The 19781-nt window shown below is 32.7% G+C and overlaps 1 protein-coding gene across 1 annotated transcript in view; it reads right to left on the reverse strand.

Moving 5' to 3' along the window:
* Positions 1 to 19781, reverse strand: part of LIN9 (lin-9 DREAM MuvB core complex component) — a 46393-nt gene that overhangs the window by 9261 nt on the left and 17351 nt on the right. The window contains exons 5-11 of the mRNA XM_081039104.1: positions 13269 to 13402; positions 11803 to 11928; positions 9240 to 9397; positions 5829 to 5962; positions 4142 to 4261; positions 3763 to 3864; positions 674 to 754 (exon numbers count right to left, since the gene is read on the reverse strand). Of these exons, the coding sequence (XP_080895230.1) occupies positions 674 to 754; positions 3763 to 3864; positions 4142 to 4261; positions 5829 to 5962; positions 9240 to 9397; positions 11803 to 11928; positions 13269 to 13402 (855 nt within the window). The remainder of the gene's footprint in view (positions 1 to 673; positions 755 to 3762; positions 3865 to 4141; positions 4262 to 5828; positions 5963 to 9239; positions 9398 to 11802; positions 11929 to 13268; positions 13403 to 19781) is intronic.

A 19781-nucleotide genomic window follows, 5' to 3' on the forward strand; every position in this document is an offset into this window, starting at 1 on the left:
ATCGGCTACAGCACTTTGTCCCCCAAAATCCAGTCACTGAGCACTCCCTCACTTTTCTACTTCCATGCAGCCATTTTCAATCAGTTGGAGATGGTGCTTGAGATAAAATCTATTCGCCAGCCTATCAACCTATAAACAAGTTATGACTTTCAATACAGTTCAAAAACTTTCTTAGTGAATATTTTCTACATTTGAAAAAAAAACTCTGATACTTCTCTCTTATGAATGAAACTGGATCCCCATTTTGGACTCATTAGACTAATAAAACAGGATATAAACTGTCAAGATAACCTAAAGATGCCAACTTATGGCATCTTAAATACTTTATTTATTCTGAATCACTTTTAATAACCTCTGTTAATATGAGTTCCTTAGTCAGAAGCACCAATGCTAGGGATTCTACACTCATGCCAACTGTCAAAGAACCTAATATATCCATTAATCCTATTCAACTGTACAGTCAACGGCATAATGAGGTGTGGGATAATGAACTGTACTGCACTGCTAATTCACGTAGCATGTGTTCAGTGTAATAAGAGATAGTGATAACATATGAGTATTTAAACAGCATATTTATCTCAAGGTGTTCCTGCATAAAATATTTTAAAATCCTTAGAAACAGAAGTCCGCACCATTTTAAAATTAGACAAAGAAAAAAGAAAAATAGCCTTACCAATTTTTCTGCATCTGTGTTCATTTCCCTTAATTTCTTGATATGTTCCTTTTTAATCATGAGAATTTTTGATAATCTGGTCTGTAGAGAAAGAAGAAGAGATGTTTGGGAACAATAGAGGTATTTAAGTATATCAGTTAGACATCAAATTTCCAATTTTTCACTAAGATATTTTAGCAGATTTTAGTGTTTCAATGTAAATATAGCACAGGTTTTTTTATTTTATAAATCTGATCAGCTGACAGGAAAACGTTAAAGTCCACTGCAACCAGGACATGTCAAAAGGACTACGGAGTCAACCTGAAAAAGCTTTCACTGGGACAATTCGTGGACCAATAAGAATAACTACAATGGATTGAAGCACAACTATGTTAAAATCTGTATTAAAAAAATGAACCATTGTTAGAGAATCTAGTGACCACAAACTCATTATTTTATAAATTGGAAAACAAAGAGCCAAGCATTTATCTTGCCTTTCCTATACATACTATACCATTAGGTTATCAAATAATAGATTAGGGGAAATTTTTCTTTATAGAACTACTTCAGCTAAGAAATGAAGAAGAAATAAAGAAGGACTGAGGATGAGAATAGCATCAATTTCTAGCCATTGATAATCAGCGGCAGCTAACATTACATAAAAAAAGATAAAATAGTGTGAGTCTCCTATCAGGACACATAACCACCTATAAAAGTAGATACATAAAAACAAGTAAACCAACCAAATAAAAAACCCAAGTCTAATCAAACCTTTCTATCCAATGAGCAATTTACATGAAATACAAAAGACAGAAGAACATATTGAATGATACCACAAGGAATCAGTCTGCAAAATCCAGACTGGCAGACTCTATGGACAATCAAGTTTCTTCAACAAATAAGTTGTATGGAGGAAAAGAGCATTTAGCATTTAAGAGACAACTGAAAAATTTAAATGCTGACTGAATATTTGATAATATTAAGGCATTTTAATTAACTTTTTAGATGTAATAACGGTATTATAGTTATGTTTCTTTAAAAGAAAAAAGAGCCCTTCTCTCTTAGAGATACATAATAAAGTATTTACAGATAAGTGATATTTATCCGGTATTTGCTTCCAAATAATACAAAAGGGAGAAAGTCGGTGGAAGTAAAGATGAAAAAGGACTGGCTAGGAGGTGTTGGTAATTATTACAGCTGGATGATAGGTACACAGAAGTGTATTATACAATTCTGTCTGCTTTTACATGTTTTAAATTTTTGATATAAAAATTCTAAAAACTTGGCCTAAGTTGGTACAGGCAGAGGGCCTGGTAAGGTATGTTACTACTTCTTCACACAGACCTTTATTTAGTGTTCGCTAGGTCCAGAGCTCTGGACTGATCTCACTTCTCCTCTAAGTTGCTGAGGTTTTATAGAAATTTGTGTGATTTTTAAGAGTTGGAAACAGTAAAAGGTAAAATGAAAGCAACAGTTTCCCCTTTTTTGTTTCTGTTTCAGTTTTGTGTTGCTTATTTGTTTTTGATAGAAAACCATTCTGTTTCTTTTAATTTTTTTCAAAACTGAGACATCTCTAAGAAAGTGTATCAGTCTTTTTAGATTCCTCAAAATCCCTAACCCCAGGAATGAAAAGTTCCCTCAAAAAGAAAATTCACTGCAAACTATGAATTATGAAACTTGCAAAATATTTTAATGCTGTTTATTTTTAATAAGAAAAAATATTAGGAACAGAAACAGATAAAAATATCCATCTACATATCCATTTACCTCACAGCTTAAGATTAACAAGAGCAAACCTGAGTTTCATAAAATCTTACATACTACAAAAGACAAATGTGTAAGAGGACTTTTATTTTTTACCTCTTAGCTTAGAATAATAATGAAAGTAGGGTTTTAACTAGGCTTTCTTTACACATAGATTTTGAAGTTAAAATTAAGCACTGAAATCAAACATCTAAGCATCAATAAAAATATCAGTATTTTAGAAGCAGTGTGGTAGTACTAAGTTTCTGGCTCCTTCTGCAGGTATGTCTCTGTCTCTGTCTCGTCCAAATATGACATTAGCTTTGTTTTTACTTTCACTATTTAAAGAAAGCATTTCTTAAAAAAAACAAAAAAACACAAGTGTCCTATTTGTGAAAAGCATAAGCTTTGGCTCTTTCCATAGTTTCAACTTTTTATATAAAAATATCTACTTTGGGAAGCCAAAAGGCATAATAAAATTCTACACTGCAAGGAAATTTAACAACATATGATTAAAGAATACAAAATGCTATACACATGTACACAAATGACAAGACTTTTTCTCAACATAACATCAATTGCAAAAGGTAACACTGTGAATATTTTAATGAATTATGCTACACAACGTAATACGTACACTTTTTTATTTATAGACTGTTTCTTAAGCCAAAGTAGTTCTTCTTTACGTAATACGTAAACTTTTTTTATTTATAGACTGTTTCTTAAGCCAAAGTAGTTCTTCTTTTCAGAAAAGGATAAGAAACAAATCTAACATTATTAGACTATGATTCAAACTAAATAATTTATTTAATCTAATTTTCAAAACAAATGGCTCATTACATTAAAAGTCAGGCTATTTAGGAAAACTGTTCTATATATTAGTTCTATACTTATTTCAATTTAGGCTTGGATTTCTGGTATTTAATCACTAAGTACCTAACATGTGAATAGCTATTTCTACTCTCATAAAAGAAAAGTTCTTCCTAACTAAAGAGCTAGGCAACACATCCTAACTGTTAAGTAGACTGATAATGGCGGGACGCACTGAGGTTATTAAATAAAAGCTTTATACTTATGCAAGTTATTAACAGCTAGTCATTCGGTTTCACAGAGCATAGACTAGAATGTGAGTCCTTACCACAGCAAAATAATAAGACCCAAACCCAAGAAAAGCCCAAGAAAAAAGACTTGTAAGTATTTTCTAACATGTATATTCAAGCTTTGTTGGAAATAACAGCGTTCTTAAAACCAATAAAATGATTAAAATTAAAAAAAAACACACAACATTTGATCCTAGGAAGACTTTCACAACACAGAAAACATTGAGTTTTTAAACAAACAGCCAAGACATTCAGAGAAATTCTTACCACTTGGATAAGGAATTCTACTGGGAAACCACCTAATGTTTCAGTGTCAGAGCCAGAAATTTTACTTCTCCAAGGTGACTGTCCTAATAAAGGATCATTATCCTATGGGAATAAAAGGGTATCATTTAACTACTGACTGTTCAAAAGGAAGTATCTTATATTTAGATAAAGAGCAAATTCTATTATAATTAATATTATATTAAACATCCTACAAAAAGGAAAATATTTCCAGAGTTGAAGTAACTACTTATTTTATATAAAATCTAACAACTCAAAATAATGTGGGCACCTCCTGAAACTTCTGTAATAGATGTGTATTTCATAAGAATATACACATTGATCATCATTTAAATTACTGATGATATTTGAAAAATGTTACCGTAATCGGAGACTGGAGAGGCGGAGTATAATGTGACCGTGGTGGAGTCATAAGAAATCGAGAAGGCCGCTGTTTTTGTCCAAAGGCAGCAATTGGCATTGTCTCGTGAGGCTCATTACTCTTTGGGAAAACAGAAAAGTCAACAAGACTTGTAGAACTTTACCAATCATTTTTAGCCTCATAAACATTATATTTCAGCATGAGCTATACAGTAGCTCATATGCTATGATGTATCATAGAATATATTATCAAAGGGCTAGATCTTAAATACTATTGAAAATACTATTAATACTTTGCTACCAAAAGGCTAAACACACAAAACAGAAGAATTAAGAACAAGACCAAAGAATCAAAACAGTTAGAGGATCAAAGATTAATATTAAAAGTATTCTATGGCCACTCTTGGTTGTCTCTGTGTTAAAGACTGTCTGAATGGGAATGGTAGAAGAGGGTAAAAGGGGTCAAATACATGGTGATGGAAGAACTGACTTTGGGTGGCAAACACAATGTGATATACAGATGATGTATTACAGAATTGTACACTTGAAACCTATGTAATTTTACTAACCATTGTCACCCCAATAAATGAAAAACAAAACAAAACAAAAAATAACTCAGCTCTTATCTCGCCAGAGAGAAATATTTGGGTAATCTCATAAAGGAAATTACATTGATGAAACAGACAAACAATTTTCCTTTTTTGAAAGGGGGGGTTGAAAGATTTCATCCTTTAATGAAAAAACTTAAGGTTTTTGCTCTTTATTTAGTCGAAATTTTCTTTCTCTATTATTTCTCCTCTCTAAAAATTATTTTTGATAAGGAAACCCTTACAATAAACAGAGAATCATCGTTTTAAAAAAGTACATATCAGAAAAGGAAGATTCTTCTATTTTTGCACTAAGGAAATAAAGAAATATTGATTTTTAATTATAAGTTCATAAACCTTAAGAATCAAGTTTGTAACAAAGAAATGAAAAAAGGGAGGCTAAAAGTGAACAATTTAATTTCCATTTGCTTGGAGGCAAATGATTTTATTAAAGAGTTCATTATTCACTTTTTAAAGACTGGTAGATTGCAGAGTTGTATTAGTTCTTAAATTTGTTTTAACTTATTAGAAAGGTATATAATTTCCATGACATTGCCAAATCAAGCACGATCATGAAATAATAGTCCAGTAGTTTAATGGACTATATCAGAAATACAAAAGATCTGAATTCTAGTCTCAGCCTGGCAAAAAACCAGCTCTAGAGTCTTGAATATATTAATTAATCTGTAATTATTTATGTCTCAGTTTCATCATGCAAAAAGTGGGGATAATTAACATCTACCCTGCCTAATTCTGAGGATAAAATCAGAAAACAAATTTTAAAGTGCAAGATATTACTTCATACTTTTAAAATCATTTTGCAAAAGGATCATACTTTGACAAAACAGCTGGAATGAAAGTGTTGTATAACTTATTCCCCAAGATTATCTAGTCAGGAGTGATGAGTTCTGTCACAATAAAGCACTATGTGGGTCAGGTACCATCAAGGAATGCTGATTCTGAAAAATGTGGAAGACTTAAGTACAGTTCTGCTCCAGTGTGATTTGAAATCTTGATTCTATCATAAAGCACAATCTCTAAGAAAGTTCTACATGACACATTTAATAGGCATAATATACAAATATATTATGAAATACTTACAAGAACTTCATAGTCAGGGATGGTATGCGTTCCAAGGCCTGCTCTATCAAAAGTTACCCTGTAAGTAGCATTAAGAGTATCCACAGCATCTATTTGTCCAGTGAACAAACCGTCATGAACACCACGTAACCGTGCTGAGAAAAGAAACAAAAAGGCATTATGACGTTTGGAAGATACAAAGAACTGTCAAACATAAAATGCTCCAAGCATGTAATTTAAAACATAGAAAGTACAGTGTTGTCTATTATAGTTTTTGGTTTAGAGAAAGAAGTTTTGAAACAAAAAACAAAACTATAAATGATGATCCTTATTTTGATACATGAATGAAATCATATAAAAGGAAAATATTTTTAAACCAATCCTTTAAACCCTGAATTGCAAAAAAAAAAAAAGTCAACGAAAGAACTTTGGTCATTATATTACTCATGAGTGAAACAACGGGTACAGTTCAACTTAAAAAAGAAAAAACCACAATGAGATACCACCTTACTCCAGTAAGAATAGCTATTATCAACAACTAATAACAAATGTTGGAAAGATTCTAGAGAAAAAGGAACCCTCATACACTGCCAGTAGAAATGTAAATTGGTACAGCCACTATGGAAAACAGTATGGAGGTTCCTCAAAAACATTAAGAATAGAATTACTATATGACCCAGCAATCCTTCTTCTGGGTATTTACCCAAAAAATTTGAAAAAATTTATTCATAAAAACATATGTGCTCCAATGTACATTGCAGCGTTCCTCACAGTGGCCAAGACATGGAAAGAACTAAAGTGTCCTTCAGCAGATGATTGGGTAAAGAAGATGTGGTGTATATAGATGCAACAGAATACTATTCAGCCATGAAGAAAGATGAAATACCGCCATTTGCGACAACATGAATGGATCTTGAGAATATCATGCTACGTGAAATAAAAGTCAGGTGAAAAAAGTCAAGAACCATATGATTTAACTCATATGTGGGATATAAAACTAAAAGCAACAAATGAACAAATAAGACAAACAAACAAACAAAAACTCATAGATACAGACAACAGTATGGTGGTTACCAGAGGGAAAGAGCGGGGGAGAGGTAGAAGAGAGTGCAGGAGGTCAAACACATGGTGACGGAAGGAGACTTGAGTTTGGGTGGTGAACACACAAAGAACTACACAGATGATGTATTATAAAACTGTGTACTCGAAACCTATATCATTTTAATAACCAATGTCACCCCAATAAATTTAATTTTCTGAAAAAAGGGGGGAAAAAGACAAGGATGCTGAGCAGAACAGAATGAGCCCGAGACCGCTACGTATCCTTAGTTAAGGCCTGCCTGCAAGGCTGGCATCTGGGAACTTGAACTTTCAGTGTTCCCACTGTTCCCATACTAATAAAGGTGCCTAGACTGTTTGTGAAAACAATGTCATTTATGGTTGATACCTGCTTTCCTTCAGGAAGTCTGGAATTCCAAAATGTGCTAGGCAAGGGTGACCAGCCCCCAATAAATACCTTGGGGACTGAGTCTCTAATGAGTTACTTTGGTAGACAACATTTCACAAGTGTTCTTACACCTTGTTGCTGGAGGAATTAAGTTTTGTGTAACACTAGAGGGAGGGGACTCTTGGAAGCTTGCACCTGGTTTCCTCTGGACTTTCGCCCTGTGCACCTTTCCCCTTTGCTAATTTTGTTTGCTTCCTTCTATACTAATAAGCCAAGGCTGTGAGTGCTGAATGCCATGAATCATTCTAGTGAATTACCAAATGGGGGTCATGTTGGGGGCCCCTCACATGGATGAAGTCTTGTGTCACTATTATTCAAATCCAGACTGAAATAACATCAGCAAACACCCAGCAGGAGTGAAAAATGTAAGAACAATAGTGTTTAAGGCATTAAACTAAGCAATGTGACACATTTTATATGCACCAAAAAAAAGGTACAATACACAGTATCATTTTAACAGAACACAAATATTCAATGCAAAATGATTTACAAGAATCAATTCGTTAAAAATACACAATTGTAGGAGACTAAAATATTCTCAGTCTTCGACAGATCAATTAAGGAAAAAGTAAACAGGTATGTAGAAGATGTAAATAAGTAAAGTTGAATAAATAAACATAAATATAGAAAAGGACTTCCAGTTATGGCTGTGTAAAGAGATTAGTGATTCTTCTCTGCAAAAGATAAGTATAAATCTGTACAAGATTGTCACAGACAACCATTTCAGGGTAGTGGAAATGGACAAAATGCAGAAAATAATTAAAAAATGTGTAGTGTAGAAAACTGCTAGAACTTCGGGTAAGAACAGGGGAAGAAGTCAGTGGCCTTTTAGCATAAAGCTATTCATACCCCCACCATCACCACCAACTTGGTTGGTGAGAACAGTTTTACTAGTTATGGCTGGTCATGAAAACCACTTGCTGCAAGAGAGGGTAGATTAAATGTGGACTAGTGGGTAAAACTCCGTGACTCTGCTAGTTAAAAGTGGTGAACTTGATCAGAAAAGAATAAGAAAAACCCAGCTTTGTAAGCCCAAGGTATAGCCCTGACTGAGGTGAGCGGCAGAATAGCCAGAAATTTAACAGGGAGATCCTGGAAACTAGAGAGCCATAAAAGGGCAGAAATAAGCTCTCCACAAATCCCTGGCTAACTGGAAAACTATGTGAATGAGTGGGGTGATACCAAAGAGAGTCATAAAAGGCACAAGCTAAGGCTCCCTTTCCTCCAAAAAACATTCCGATTAATCTGGCCATTTCTCAAACTCTTTCAGTATACTTACTAATGTACCTACTCATGTAACACCTTGCAACTTCTTGTACCACATAAGTTGTCATTTTAGTTTACCAAATTACTGAATAAGATTAACTTCAACCTGAGGATTTGGTGGTACTTTCCTTCCATGTTATAACTGAAGTGAATACATAGAATCACATCTATAAAATGACAAAATTTACACCCTTACAAAATTTTGAGCAAACAACCTAGTGAATCATTTAGTTTTATTGAGTCATTAGAAATGGACTATTTCTAGACCCAAAGATCACAAGAATAATGGTGTCTGTAGACTACCTAGATAAGACTGGTGAGAAAAGGAAAATAAATGATGAGGAAGCAAAAGAATAACTTTAAAAAAATTTAAATTTAAATAATGTTAAATAAAAAAATTAAATTTAAAGCTATACTCATTCCAGTGAATTGAAAATTTCATCTTGAGGCAGTTTGTAGTAGGCATTGAGTTGAACCAGTACACTTTTTTTCAATTACTTTAAAAACCAGATTTCAGAGATGAAGCAACAGTAACCTCTACAGTATATTGCTATAGAACTATAGTTTAAGCTTTTTAAATTTAAAAGCCATTTTTCTAATAGACATTATCTTGGTGGAAAAACACAAGTCAAAACATTAACAAGCTCATCTTCACTTACCTGTAACTTTGGTTCCAATAACCAGGGGCAAAGGAATTTCATCTGGGAGATCTTTGAATTGTGTAAGATCCGCAACTTTCCTTTGTTGTAAGAGCCTTATTTTCTGCCGTTTCTGTTTTAATGCTGATCTCTCTTCCTCAAAAAATGCAGAAGAACATCTAGAATAAATTATAAAAATCATATAAACTGATAACTATCCTACACAAACACTTCAAGTCAGACCAGCTATCTCATTATTCCCTTTTTTCCTCTCCTTCTTTCGAGTACTGTATTTAAAAACGAGTTCTTAGAAGTGTCCTTTCAAAGGTACCTTCACAGCTTTTTAAAAACAGGGCATTGCAAGACTCAAAGATATACAAGCAAGTCTAGATTATTCCTTTCTATAAAGCGGAAGGATTTGGACACCATCCTTTGACAAAAGTGCATCTGGATCCCAGGTTTTCTCTTAGAGACAAAGTTCAATTTTAATATTCTATTCAGAAGAACATGACATTTTCCCTGTCACCCAAGGAGCATACTAATAGAGATATTAAAGATGAGACGTGCCACTGTATAAACTTTTAATTATTCTTCTTGCCTTGAAGTATGAATACCGAATCTACTCTTATCTTTAGGGCCTGTCTTACTTTTATTTTCAAATTCTACAACAAACCAAAGATATTTAAACATAGGTTTCATGCCACAAAATATATATTCATATAACCATCAGTCAAGATAATGAACATATGAAGACATTAATTACCCCCCAAATTTCCTGTGCCCTACTTTGCAATCCTCCCACTTCTACACTCTCCTTTCCCAAGCAATCACTAAGTTGCTTTCTGTCATTATCATTTCTATCTTCTCTACATTGCTACACAGTGATCTCCATATCCACTACATAAATAATTTAACCCTCCTCTCTCATACGTATTTGAGATACAACCACTGTTATCACGTACGAAATTCCCACAGGTATCTGTGATTCTATCTGGAGTTTCTTGCCCTTTTAATTCATCGTTCTATTCATGCATCACGACCACAGTGTTTTAATTATGATCACTTTATAATCTATTTTAATATCTGATAAACGTAGTCTCCCTTCACTACTTTGCTTCTTCAGATTTTCTTGCTTGATTTCTCCTCTTTTCAATGTGAATTTTAGAATTGGTTCATCTAGTTAAGAAAAGGCCTACTGATATTTTTATGAAGACTATTTTAATTTACAGATTAATTTAGGATTTTGAGTCTTCTTATCCAAGATCATGCTGTCTTTGCACTTTCTCATCTGCATCGTGCACATTTCCTGCTAAGTTCCTTCCTGGTGTTTCATCCTTCTTTTTAAGGATATTTTAAGAAGTTTATTATATCAATAATCGGTACTGTACCTGGACTTCCTCAGAGAAAAGAAAAAATACAAACTTTTGTTAAAAATAAAGGTGTGAACTGTTAATTAGCCTTGATGAAGTAAAGGACTACAAGATTAAGCGATGTCATGGTAAGATAATCGAGGATAAATTAATGAGAGAAATATGACACTCTTAAACAAACTGCAGAATTACAACACAACAGTAAAATAAATAGTGACTAATATCCATTGTGATGGAAAATAATTAGAAATAGTGTAGCTCAATTTGCTCTAACATGTAGTCACAGCAAAAACTCCCCAGACTACCCAAAGTAATTACCAAAGACCATAAATTACCCGTACGAAACACACTAACACATCACATTTTAATTTTGTTCTTGTAAATGAAGAAAATATTAAAAACATCATCAGCAAGTTTACCTTTAAATACAAGGGATAAAACACAATATCACCAGTTCAATTAAAATTTATTCTTACATTTCATCACTATCTTCAGAAATCATTAAAACTAAATTTCATTTCTACTTATCCAAGTCACTTTATATGTCTAGGCCTTCCTTGAATTTTTCCAACATTTAAAATAAAAAAAATCTTGTACATGCTTTTACTAGGAAGGCCGACATATTATGAGAACTAATGATCTAATTCTTTGAATATATTTCAAGATTCCACTCAAAAGTAATATAAGGGTTTGCAATGTGTTAGAAAGCAGGATAACACTGGATGAGGAAAAGTCATTTCACATGAAAAGTAATTCTCAGGAAGCAACACACTAGGTTCACTTGATTTCTTTATTTATATAATAAAGTGAAATGCACTTGTGGAAAGGCTCCTGAGGTGACAAAAAGTTTCACAAAAGATGATAAGAATGTATATATAATCTTACAGCATCATTAAATACTTTTTAGTGCATTCTTAAATAATTTTTGGAACATAGTGGGATATATATATGTATATATGTATATATATATACACAAAATTATATTCAAAAGCTTCATTTGATGTAAACAAAAATTAAATTGCACATTTAATTATAAGATGCATAAGTATCAAAAAGTCATTAAAGTTGGTTAATAGGATATATTTAACACACAATTAATTATTCTGAAAAGTTATGTTTTGGTGCTAGTCCTTTTGAAGATAAAAAAAAATCAATATAGTAATGATCCTACCAACTTATACTGATTTTATTTTAAACAAAAACATTATTTTTACCTCCGTGGTTTTCCCATAAGCCGCCTGATTTTCCCCCATTCTACTCTTGTTAACTTTCTCGTTTTCAAATTAGGAAAAGATTCCTTTAGACATACACAGAAGTCATTGTCACCTTCAAAGAGTGGTCTATAAAATAGAAATGGTATTTTAATGGTTAATATATAATGTGTTACTTAAGAAACTAAAATTCAAGATACACATTCCAATTTTCAATATCAAACTAATTACAAAATGCCAAACTTTCACTTCTACCCAAAACATATACACAATAGTTACATATTCAAAGTGCTAAAACTAAATCCTTGGCATTTGTGAAACAAATAATGTACAAAAGTTGCTCAGGAAACACTGTCTGTGCTTGAGATGTCCAGGAGACACTGATTTTTGTTAAATCTCCTACCAGGAGTATGTCCTCTGGGAGGCTTTCCTGGCACTGGTATGTTATCTGGTTAGGATAAATAATGTTAGCTACAAAGTATCTGTCCCACAGGTAATCCATCAACAAGGAATCCTCTTCGAGAGTAAATCAGTTTTAGAAAAAGTGGAGGGGTGGCTGGTTAGCTCAGTTGGTTAAAGCGTGGTGCTAATAACACCAAGGTTGCCGGTTCGATCCCTGTATGGGCCACTGTGAGCTGAAAAAAGAAAAGTGGAGGACTCTAGAGGGTTAGGTTAATTCTTAGGAATTCCAGAAGAACTCAGATCACATTAGAGCTCTCTTAAATCAATGGAAAATCTGTGGACAAAAATAAAACAATTCTATTCATGTGTTTGGGCAACCAGGAACCAGTCTTAGCAATAAATGATCATGAATATCTTGGGCTTAACTATGAATGTTAATGAGATTCACAAGCTTCAGAGTAGGCAACTGCTTTGGAAAGCAGAGAACAGAAGTAAAGATAAGTAGCCAGCAAAGCAAGCACCAATGACTGGCATGGATTAAATTAGATTAAGATGGATTAGAAATCGGAATTTTTCCTTAGTAACTTCAGTTGAACAATTAGTTCTTATCCAAATCTCTTAATGTTCTATTTAAATATTTATGTATAAGTAAAGTGTGTAAATAGTATCCACCAAAGAGAAAGCCTACCCTCCTAAAGTTTATTGAATCAATTGTTTCTATTATTATACAGCACTTAAAAAATCTCAAGATTTATAAAACAAGTCTCATTCATTGCAAATAATAGTGCCTTGTTTTAGAGATCTCCATTCCATAGTCTTTGTAAATTATAATACAGAAATTATCTTTCATTATTCACAAAAATGTATAATAATTTCTTCTCCAAAAGAGGGAAAGGGGAAGAAAACTATGAGAAATGGGAATGGGTCAAACCAGAATGAGGAATAGAAAAAGGAATTTAGGAAAAAATAGGATCAAATACACCTACAGAAAAGGTTGTAACTTGTAACATTTGAAAAACTTAAATTTTGGTTCAAGTAATATTTGTGACATAAGCCATGATACATACTTATCTATATTTGAGTAAAACCACTCATATATGCACCATTTATGTGCTTTGGGAAGCTTGAGTAGGTTACGTAATCGAAAACCAATCTTCTGTGAAGCTTTCTTATCTGGTGTTGACATTGTTGCTGTAAATTTCTATACAATAAAAAAAAACAACACAGAGATTAATTAGTTCCAGTAAGTGAAAATGAGCATCTATAACCCTGAATACACTTGTCAAAAGGTAGATTATGGTTAAGTACTCAAAAAGATTCAACAATATTCAACATGGAATTTTTTGTTATTATTTGACAAATAAACATTCTGATTAATTCTTACAAAGTTAAAGTCTCCAGTTTCATAACACATTCTGACAAGGGAGGTGAAATATTGGCCTCTACCACTGCAGTACATACAATTTCAATTAAGGTAGGAAGGAAGAAGATACTTGTGAGAAATAGTCCTAGGATTCTTGGGCCAGAAAAGACCAGTAAAAACTCTGCTGTTACAGAGAGAGCGAGAGAAAACATGTGAGCAAGGTCCAGGTTTCACCTGTAAATTCTGTATCAAACCAGAGCTCCAATGCTGTTACAATGTTCCAAAATCACTGAAGAAGAAGAAAAGGTTTCTCAACTGTTTTTATAAAGACAACATAACATAGACAATAAAATCTGCCCAAGTATAATATTAGGTTGGTGCAACAGTAATTGGTCTAAAAGGTTAAAAATAATTGCAAAAACCGCAATTACTTTTGCACCAACCTAAGAAAAGAAATCCTCAGTAAATATCATTCATTTCTAATAATTTTAATAATGCTTGGAAAGATACTCTGTGTTCACAAATTGCAAGAATTAATATTATTAAAATGTCCGTATTACCCAAACTGATCTAAGATTTAATTGAATCCCTATTAAAATTCAAATGGCATTTTTCATAGAAATAGAACAAACAATCCTAAAATTTGTATGGAACCACAAAAGACCCCAAATACCCAAAACAATCCTGATAAAGAAGGCTGGAGGCATCATGTTCCCTGATTTCAAACTATGTATATTACTCATATATTACAAAGCTGTAGTAATCAAAAACAGTATGGTACTGGCACAAAAACAGACACATAGATCAATGGAATGGAACAGAGATCCCAAATATAAACCCACACATGTGGTCAATTAACTTATGACAAAAGAGCCAAGAATATACAATGAAGAAAGCACAGTCTCTTCAATACATGGTGTTGGGAAAACTGGACAGACACAAAGAATGCAAAAAAGGATATAAAGAATGAAACTGGATCACTGTCTTACACCAAACATAAAAACTAACAAAACGGATTTAAGACTTACCATAAAACCTGAAACCATAAAACTAGAAGAAAACATAAGCAGTAAGCTCCTTGACATCGCTCTTGGTGATGATTTTTTGGATTTGACACCAAAAGCATAATCATCAAAAGCAAAAATTAGCAAGTCAGGCTACAGCAAACTAAAAAGCTTCTGTACAGTAAAGGAAACCATCAACAAAATGAAAAGGCGATTTACAGAATGGAAGAAACGTGCAAATCGTATATCTGATAAAGAATTAATAACCAAAATATATAAAGAACTCATACAACTCAATAGCAAAACTCAAACAATCTGATTAAAATATGAGCAGAGAATCATTTTTCCAAAGAAGACATACAGAAGGCCAGCAGGTACATGAAAAGATGCTGACATCACTAATTTCCAAAGAAATGCAAATCAAAACCACAGTGAGATATCAGATCACCTGTTGGAATGGCCATTATCAAAAAGACAAGAAATAGTAAAGTGTTGGGAAGGATGTGGAGAAAAGGGAACCCTTATGTACTATTGGTGGGAAGGTAAACTGGTACAGCTACTATGGAAAACTTATGGAGGTTCCTCATAAAATTAAAAATAGAACTACCATATGATCCAGTAATTCCACTTCTTGGTATTTATCTGAAAGAAACAAAATCAGGATCTCAAAAAGATATCTGCTCCCCCATGTTCACTGCAGCATTATTTACAATAGCCAAGACATGGAAGCTACCTAAGTGTCCATCAATGGATGAAAGAATAAAAGAAAACATGGTATATATTTATAATGCAATATTATTCAGCCATAGAAAAGAATGAAATCTTGCTACTTACAACAACATGGATGGGCCTTGAAGGTATTATGCTAAGTGAAATAAATGAGACAGAGAAAGACAAATACTATATATGATCTCACTAGTATGTATTATATAATCTAAAACAAAAAAACAAAAAACCCCTAACTTACAGATACAGAGAACGATTGGTGGTTGCCACAGGTGGGAGGTGGGAGAATGGACAACATGGATCAAAACGTAGAAACAACCAGTTACAAAACAAATAAGTCATGAGGATGCAATATACAGCATAGTGACTATAGTTAATAATACTGTATTGCATATTTAAAAGTTACTAAGAGAGATTTTTTAAAGTTCTCATTATAAGAAAAAATATTTTTGTAATTGTGGTGACGAATGTTACCTAGAATTACTGTGGTGATCATTTTGCAACATATACAAATATGAAATAATTATAGTGTATACCTAAAAGTAATATAGTGTTATATTTCAATTGTTAAAAAGCTTAAAAAAAAGAAAGCTACCAGATGAACACCATCAGAACACCAAAAGAATACAATACAACCAAGTGGAATTTATGTCAAAAATGCAAGGATGGTCCAGTATTAAAAAACTATTAATGTAACTTGCCATTATCAATAAATCAAAACAATACAAATAATATAATCATTTCCACTGATGCTAAAGACATTTGATAAAATTCAATATCCATTAAAACAACTCTTAATATAAAAGAAACAGAGGAAATCCCTGAAAATGCAACACGCCAAAAATTAAATGAGACAGCTAATGTAATGCTTGGAGGGAAACTTAATTTATAGGGTGAATGCTTATATTGGAAAAGAAGAAAGATCACAAATAAATAACCTACCCTTCCACTTTAAAAAACTAGAAAAAAAAAAAAGCAAAGAAAACCCAAAGCAAATAGAAAGAAGAAAATAATAAACAGCAGAAATAAATGAAATAGAAAAACAATAGAGAAAAATCAATGAAAACAAGTTCTTTGAAAAAATTAACAAAATTGACAAACTTTTAGTTAGACTGGCCAAGAAAATAAAAATAGATGGATACTTTCTTAATATATAAAACACATTTCTCCCTATTCTAATCCAAAAGTCAGTATCATATTCAATGTTAAAATATTAAAAACATTCTCATTAAAGTGAGAAATATGACAAAGATGTTGATTATCACCACTATTTTGTAACAATTTTTTCCCTATTTATTTATTAACATTGTTTTGATGGAATTAGCCAATTCAATTAGATAACAGGAATAAAATTTTTAAGGGGAAGACAAAACTGCCACAATTTGCATTACCATTATGACTGCCCCAGAAAACTCAAGAAGTCAACCATCACCATTAAAAATAGTAAGATAATTTAATAAAGCGGATGAATACAAAGTTGATATACAAAAATGAGTATCTTTTAAAAGTCACTATCTTTTCTGTATGTAAATGAGAATTGGTTATATAATAAAACTGAAGAAATATCCTGTTTATGACAGCTAAAATGACAAGAACTAAGTATTAAATACCTAGGAATACACTTAAATGTGCAAGACTGACATGGAAAAAAATTTCAAACTCTACTTAGGTACACTAAGGCTTGAATAGGTGGAACTGCAACCAGTTCTTGGATAGGTAGTTTCAATGTTACATATGTCTGACCTCATAAATCAATTTATAATATTAGTGAAATACCAATAAAACTTCCATCCAGATTTTTTTCCTAGGCAGGTTGAATCTGAAGTTTACATGGGGAAAAAAATGTGCAAGAATACTTAGGAAAGTCTAAAAAAAGAATACTGTCTTACCAGACATTAAAATACAATATAAAGCCACATTAAAATAATTTGATACTAGGACATACAGAGACATAGTAGACATAAAGAGATAAAAGGCCTAGAAATAAACTCAAATATATACAGGAATTTAGCTTGTGCTGCAGGTAGCATTTTAAATCAATGTATAAATGATGGATTACTCAGTAAATGTTACCAGGACAACAAAGTAGTCCTCTGGAAAAAAATTAGGTTGCAGCCTTACCTCATTCTTTACTCCAAAATAAATTCCAGATGGATTAAAGATTTAAACATTGAAAAAAACAAAATAGGAAATACGAGAGAATTCTAAAACTATAAACTTTAGACTAGGGAAGGTCTTTCTGAGCATAAGTTCAAGAAGCCATAAAAAGAAAAGAGTTACATGTGACTCAAAAATTTTTTCAGTCCTCCATGGTGAAAAATACAGAAACAAAGTCAAAAGACAAACTATGAACTCTGAAAAAAAAATCACAACCAACATAAACAGTGAAAAGGCTAATAATATTCTTTTTTTTTTTTTAATTGGAGAACAGTGTGTTTCTCCAGGCCCATCAGCTCCAAGTTGTTGTTCTTCAATCTAGTTGTGGAGGGCGCAACTCACTGGCCCATGTGGGAATCGAACTGGCAACCCTGCTGTTTAGAGCTTGTGCTATAACCAACTGAGCCACCCGGCCGCCCCCAAATATTCTTAATATATACAAACTTCTGACAAACTAATAAGAAAATGGCCAACAAACTAATAGAATATGGGGAAATGACAGTTTACAGGAAAGAAATAGTTTCTAAACATATATGAAAAATTTCTCAGTCACTCATAGATAAAATGTCAACTAAATAAGTCAGATGCTATTATGAATTCAGCAAAAATCTGGAAGTTTGGTTATATACTGAGTTGGAAAGCATTTGGAAAAATAGGTATGATATATTGTTGGCAGAGAGTATAAACCAGTATAATTTCTTTAGAGAATAATTCGGCACTACTTAAAAAATTTTTAATGTGCATATCCACATTTTAGGCATCTATCCTAGAAAGACATTTGCAAATTTATATGAACATGCTTGGGATGTTCACTACAGCATTGTTTATAATAGTAAAAACTTAGAAACCACTTAAATACCCATAAGTGGGAGAATTTATAATTATAAATTATTTATAAATAAGATTGAATACTATATAACAGTAAAAAAACAAAATATTAAAGCCTGATCTTCCTTCCTTCCCTCCCTCCCTCCTTCCCTCCTTCCCACCCTCTAAATCAATCAGCACAGCCAGATCTCAAAAACAGACTTTTGAGTGAAAAAAACAAATTACAGAATGATGCATGATACAATACCATGAAAATGATACTAAAAATGTAATTTTAAGACTACATATTTTGGGGCAGCCGGATGGCTCAGTTGGTTAGAGTGCAAGCTCTTAACACGAAGGTTGCTGCCGGTTTGGGTCCCCCATGGCCCAGTGAGCAGCAGTAGCTTGAGCTCGGAGCTGGGCCAGCGGTGGGCAGCCAGTTTGTTCAGTGATTAGGGAGCACTGTGCTCATAACACCAAGATCCACGGTTCCATTCCCACAAGGACCAGTGAGCTGCGCCCTCCATAACTAGATTGAAAACAATGGCTTGGCTTGGAGCTGAACTATACCCCCCATAACTAGATTGAAAAACAACGGCTTGACATGGAGCTGATGGGTCTTGGAAGGGCACACTGCTCGCAGTATTCCCAATAAAAAACAAAAAACAAAAAACAAACAAGAAAACCACATATTTTAAACAATACCTGATATTTTATATCAATGCATGAAGTTTTAGAAGTATTAAAAAGGTCAAAAAAAATAATCAAGCTAATTACAGTGGTTACCAGTAGATGAGGAAACTAGATCTGGAAGGTAAGTAGAGGTCAGATTAACTTTTTATTTTTATTACACACTTTTTACTTTGGAAAAATTGTAGATTTATAGAAAAGTTGTAAAGATAGTCGAGTTCTCATATGCCCTTCACCTAGCTTTCCCTAATGTTAACATCTTATATAACCATCGCTTGTCAAAAATAAAAAATTAACATGGTACAATACTATTAACTAAAGTACAGGCTTTATTTGGATTTCATCAGTTTTTCCACTAATGTTATTTTCTGTCCCAGCATCCCATTTAAGATACCACACTGTACTTAGAAAATTAACTTTCTAAGGTAAAAACACTTTTTTGTATGCCATGAGTTAAGCATAAATAACAAATTACTATAAAATACTATTGTCAGAAAAAGTGCTACTTTTCTTTCCAATGAGTTAATTGACCCAGATTTTTACATAAGGTATTGGTAGCTCATTGGATATAAAACTGTATTAAAAATTCCTTGTAGAGTGTGGCGAAATATATTCAAAATGTTAGTGAAATATAAACTACTAACTTTTATGAATAGATTTTTTTGGTAGTATCTTCCAAAGTTTAAATGTTAATACCCTTGTTGTAGCAATTACACTTCTAAGGGTTTATTCAACGCATGGAAAAAGGAGTGACTGCTACTGGCCACATAGTTTCTTTTGTGGTGAGAAAAATGTTCTAAAATTGGTTGTGGTGGTGGTCGCTCAACTCT

This window comes from Rhinolophus hipposideros (assembly GCF_964194185.1).
Source record: "Rhinolophus hipposideros genome assembly, chromosome: 26".
NCBI classification, from domain to species: domain Eukaryota; kingdom Metazoa; phylum Chordata; class Mammalia; order Chiroptera; family Rhinolophidae; genus Rhinolophus; species Rhinolophus hipposideros.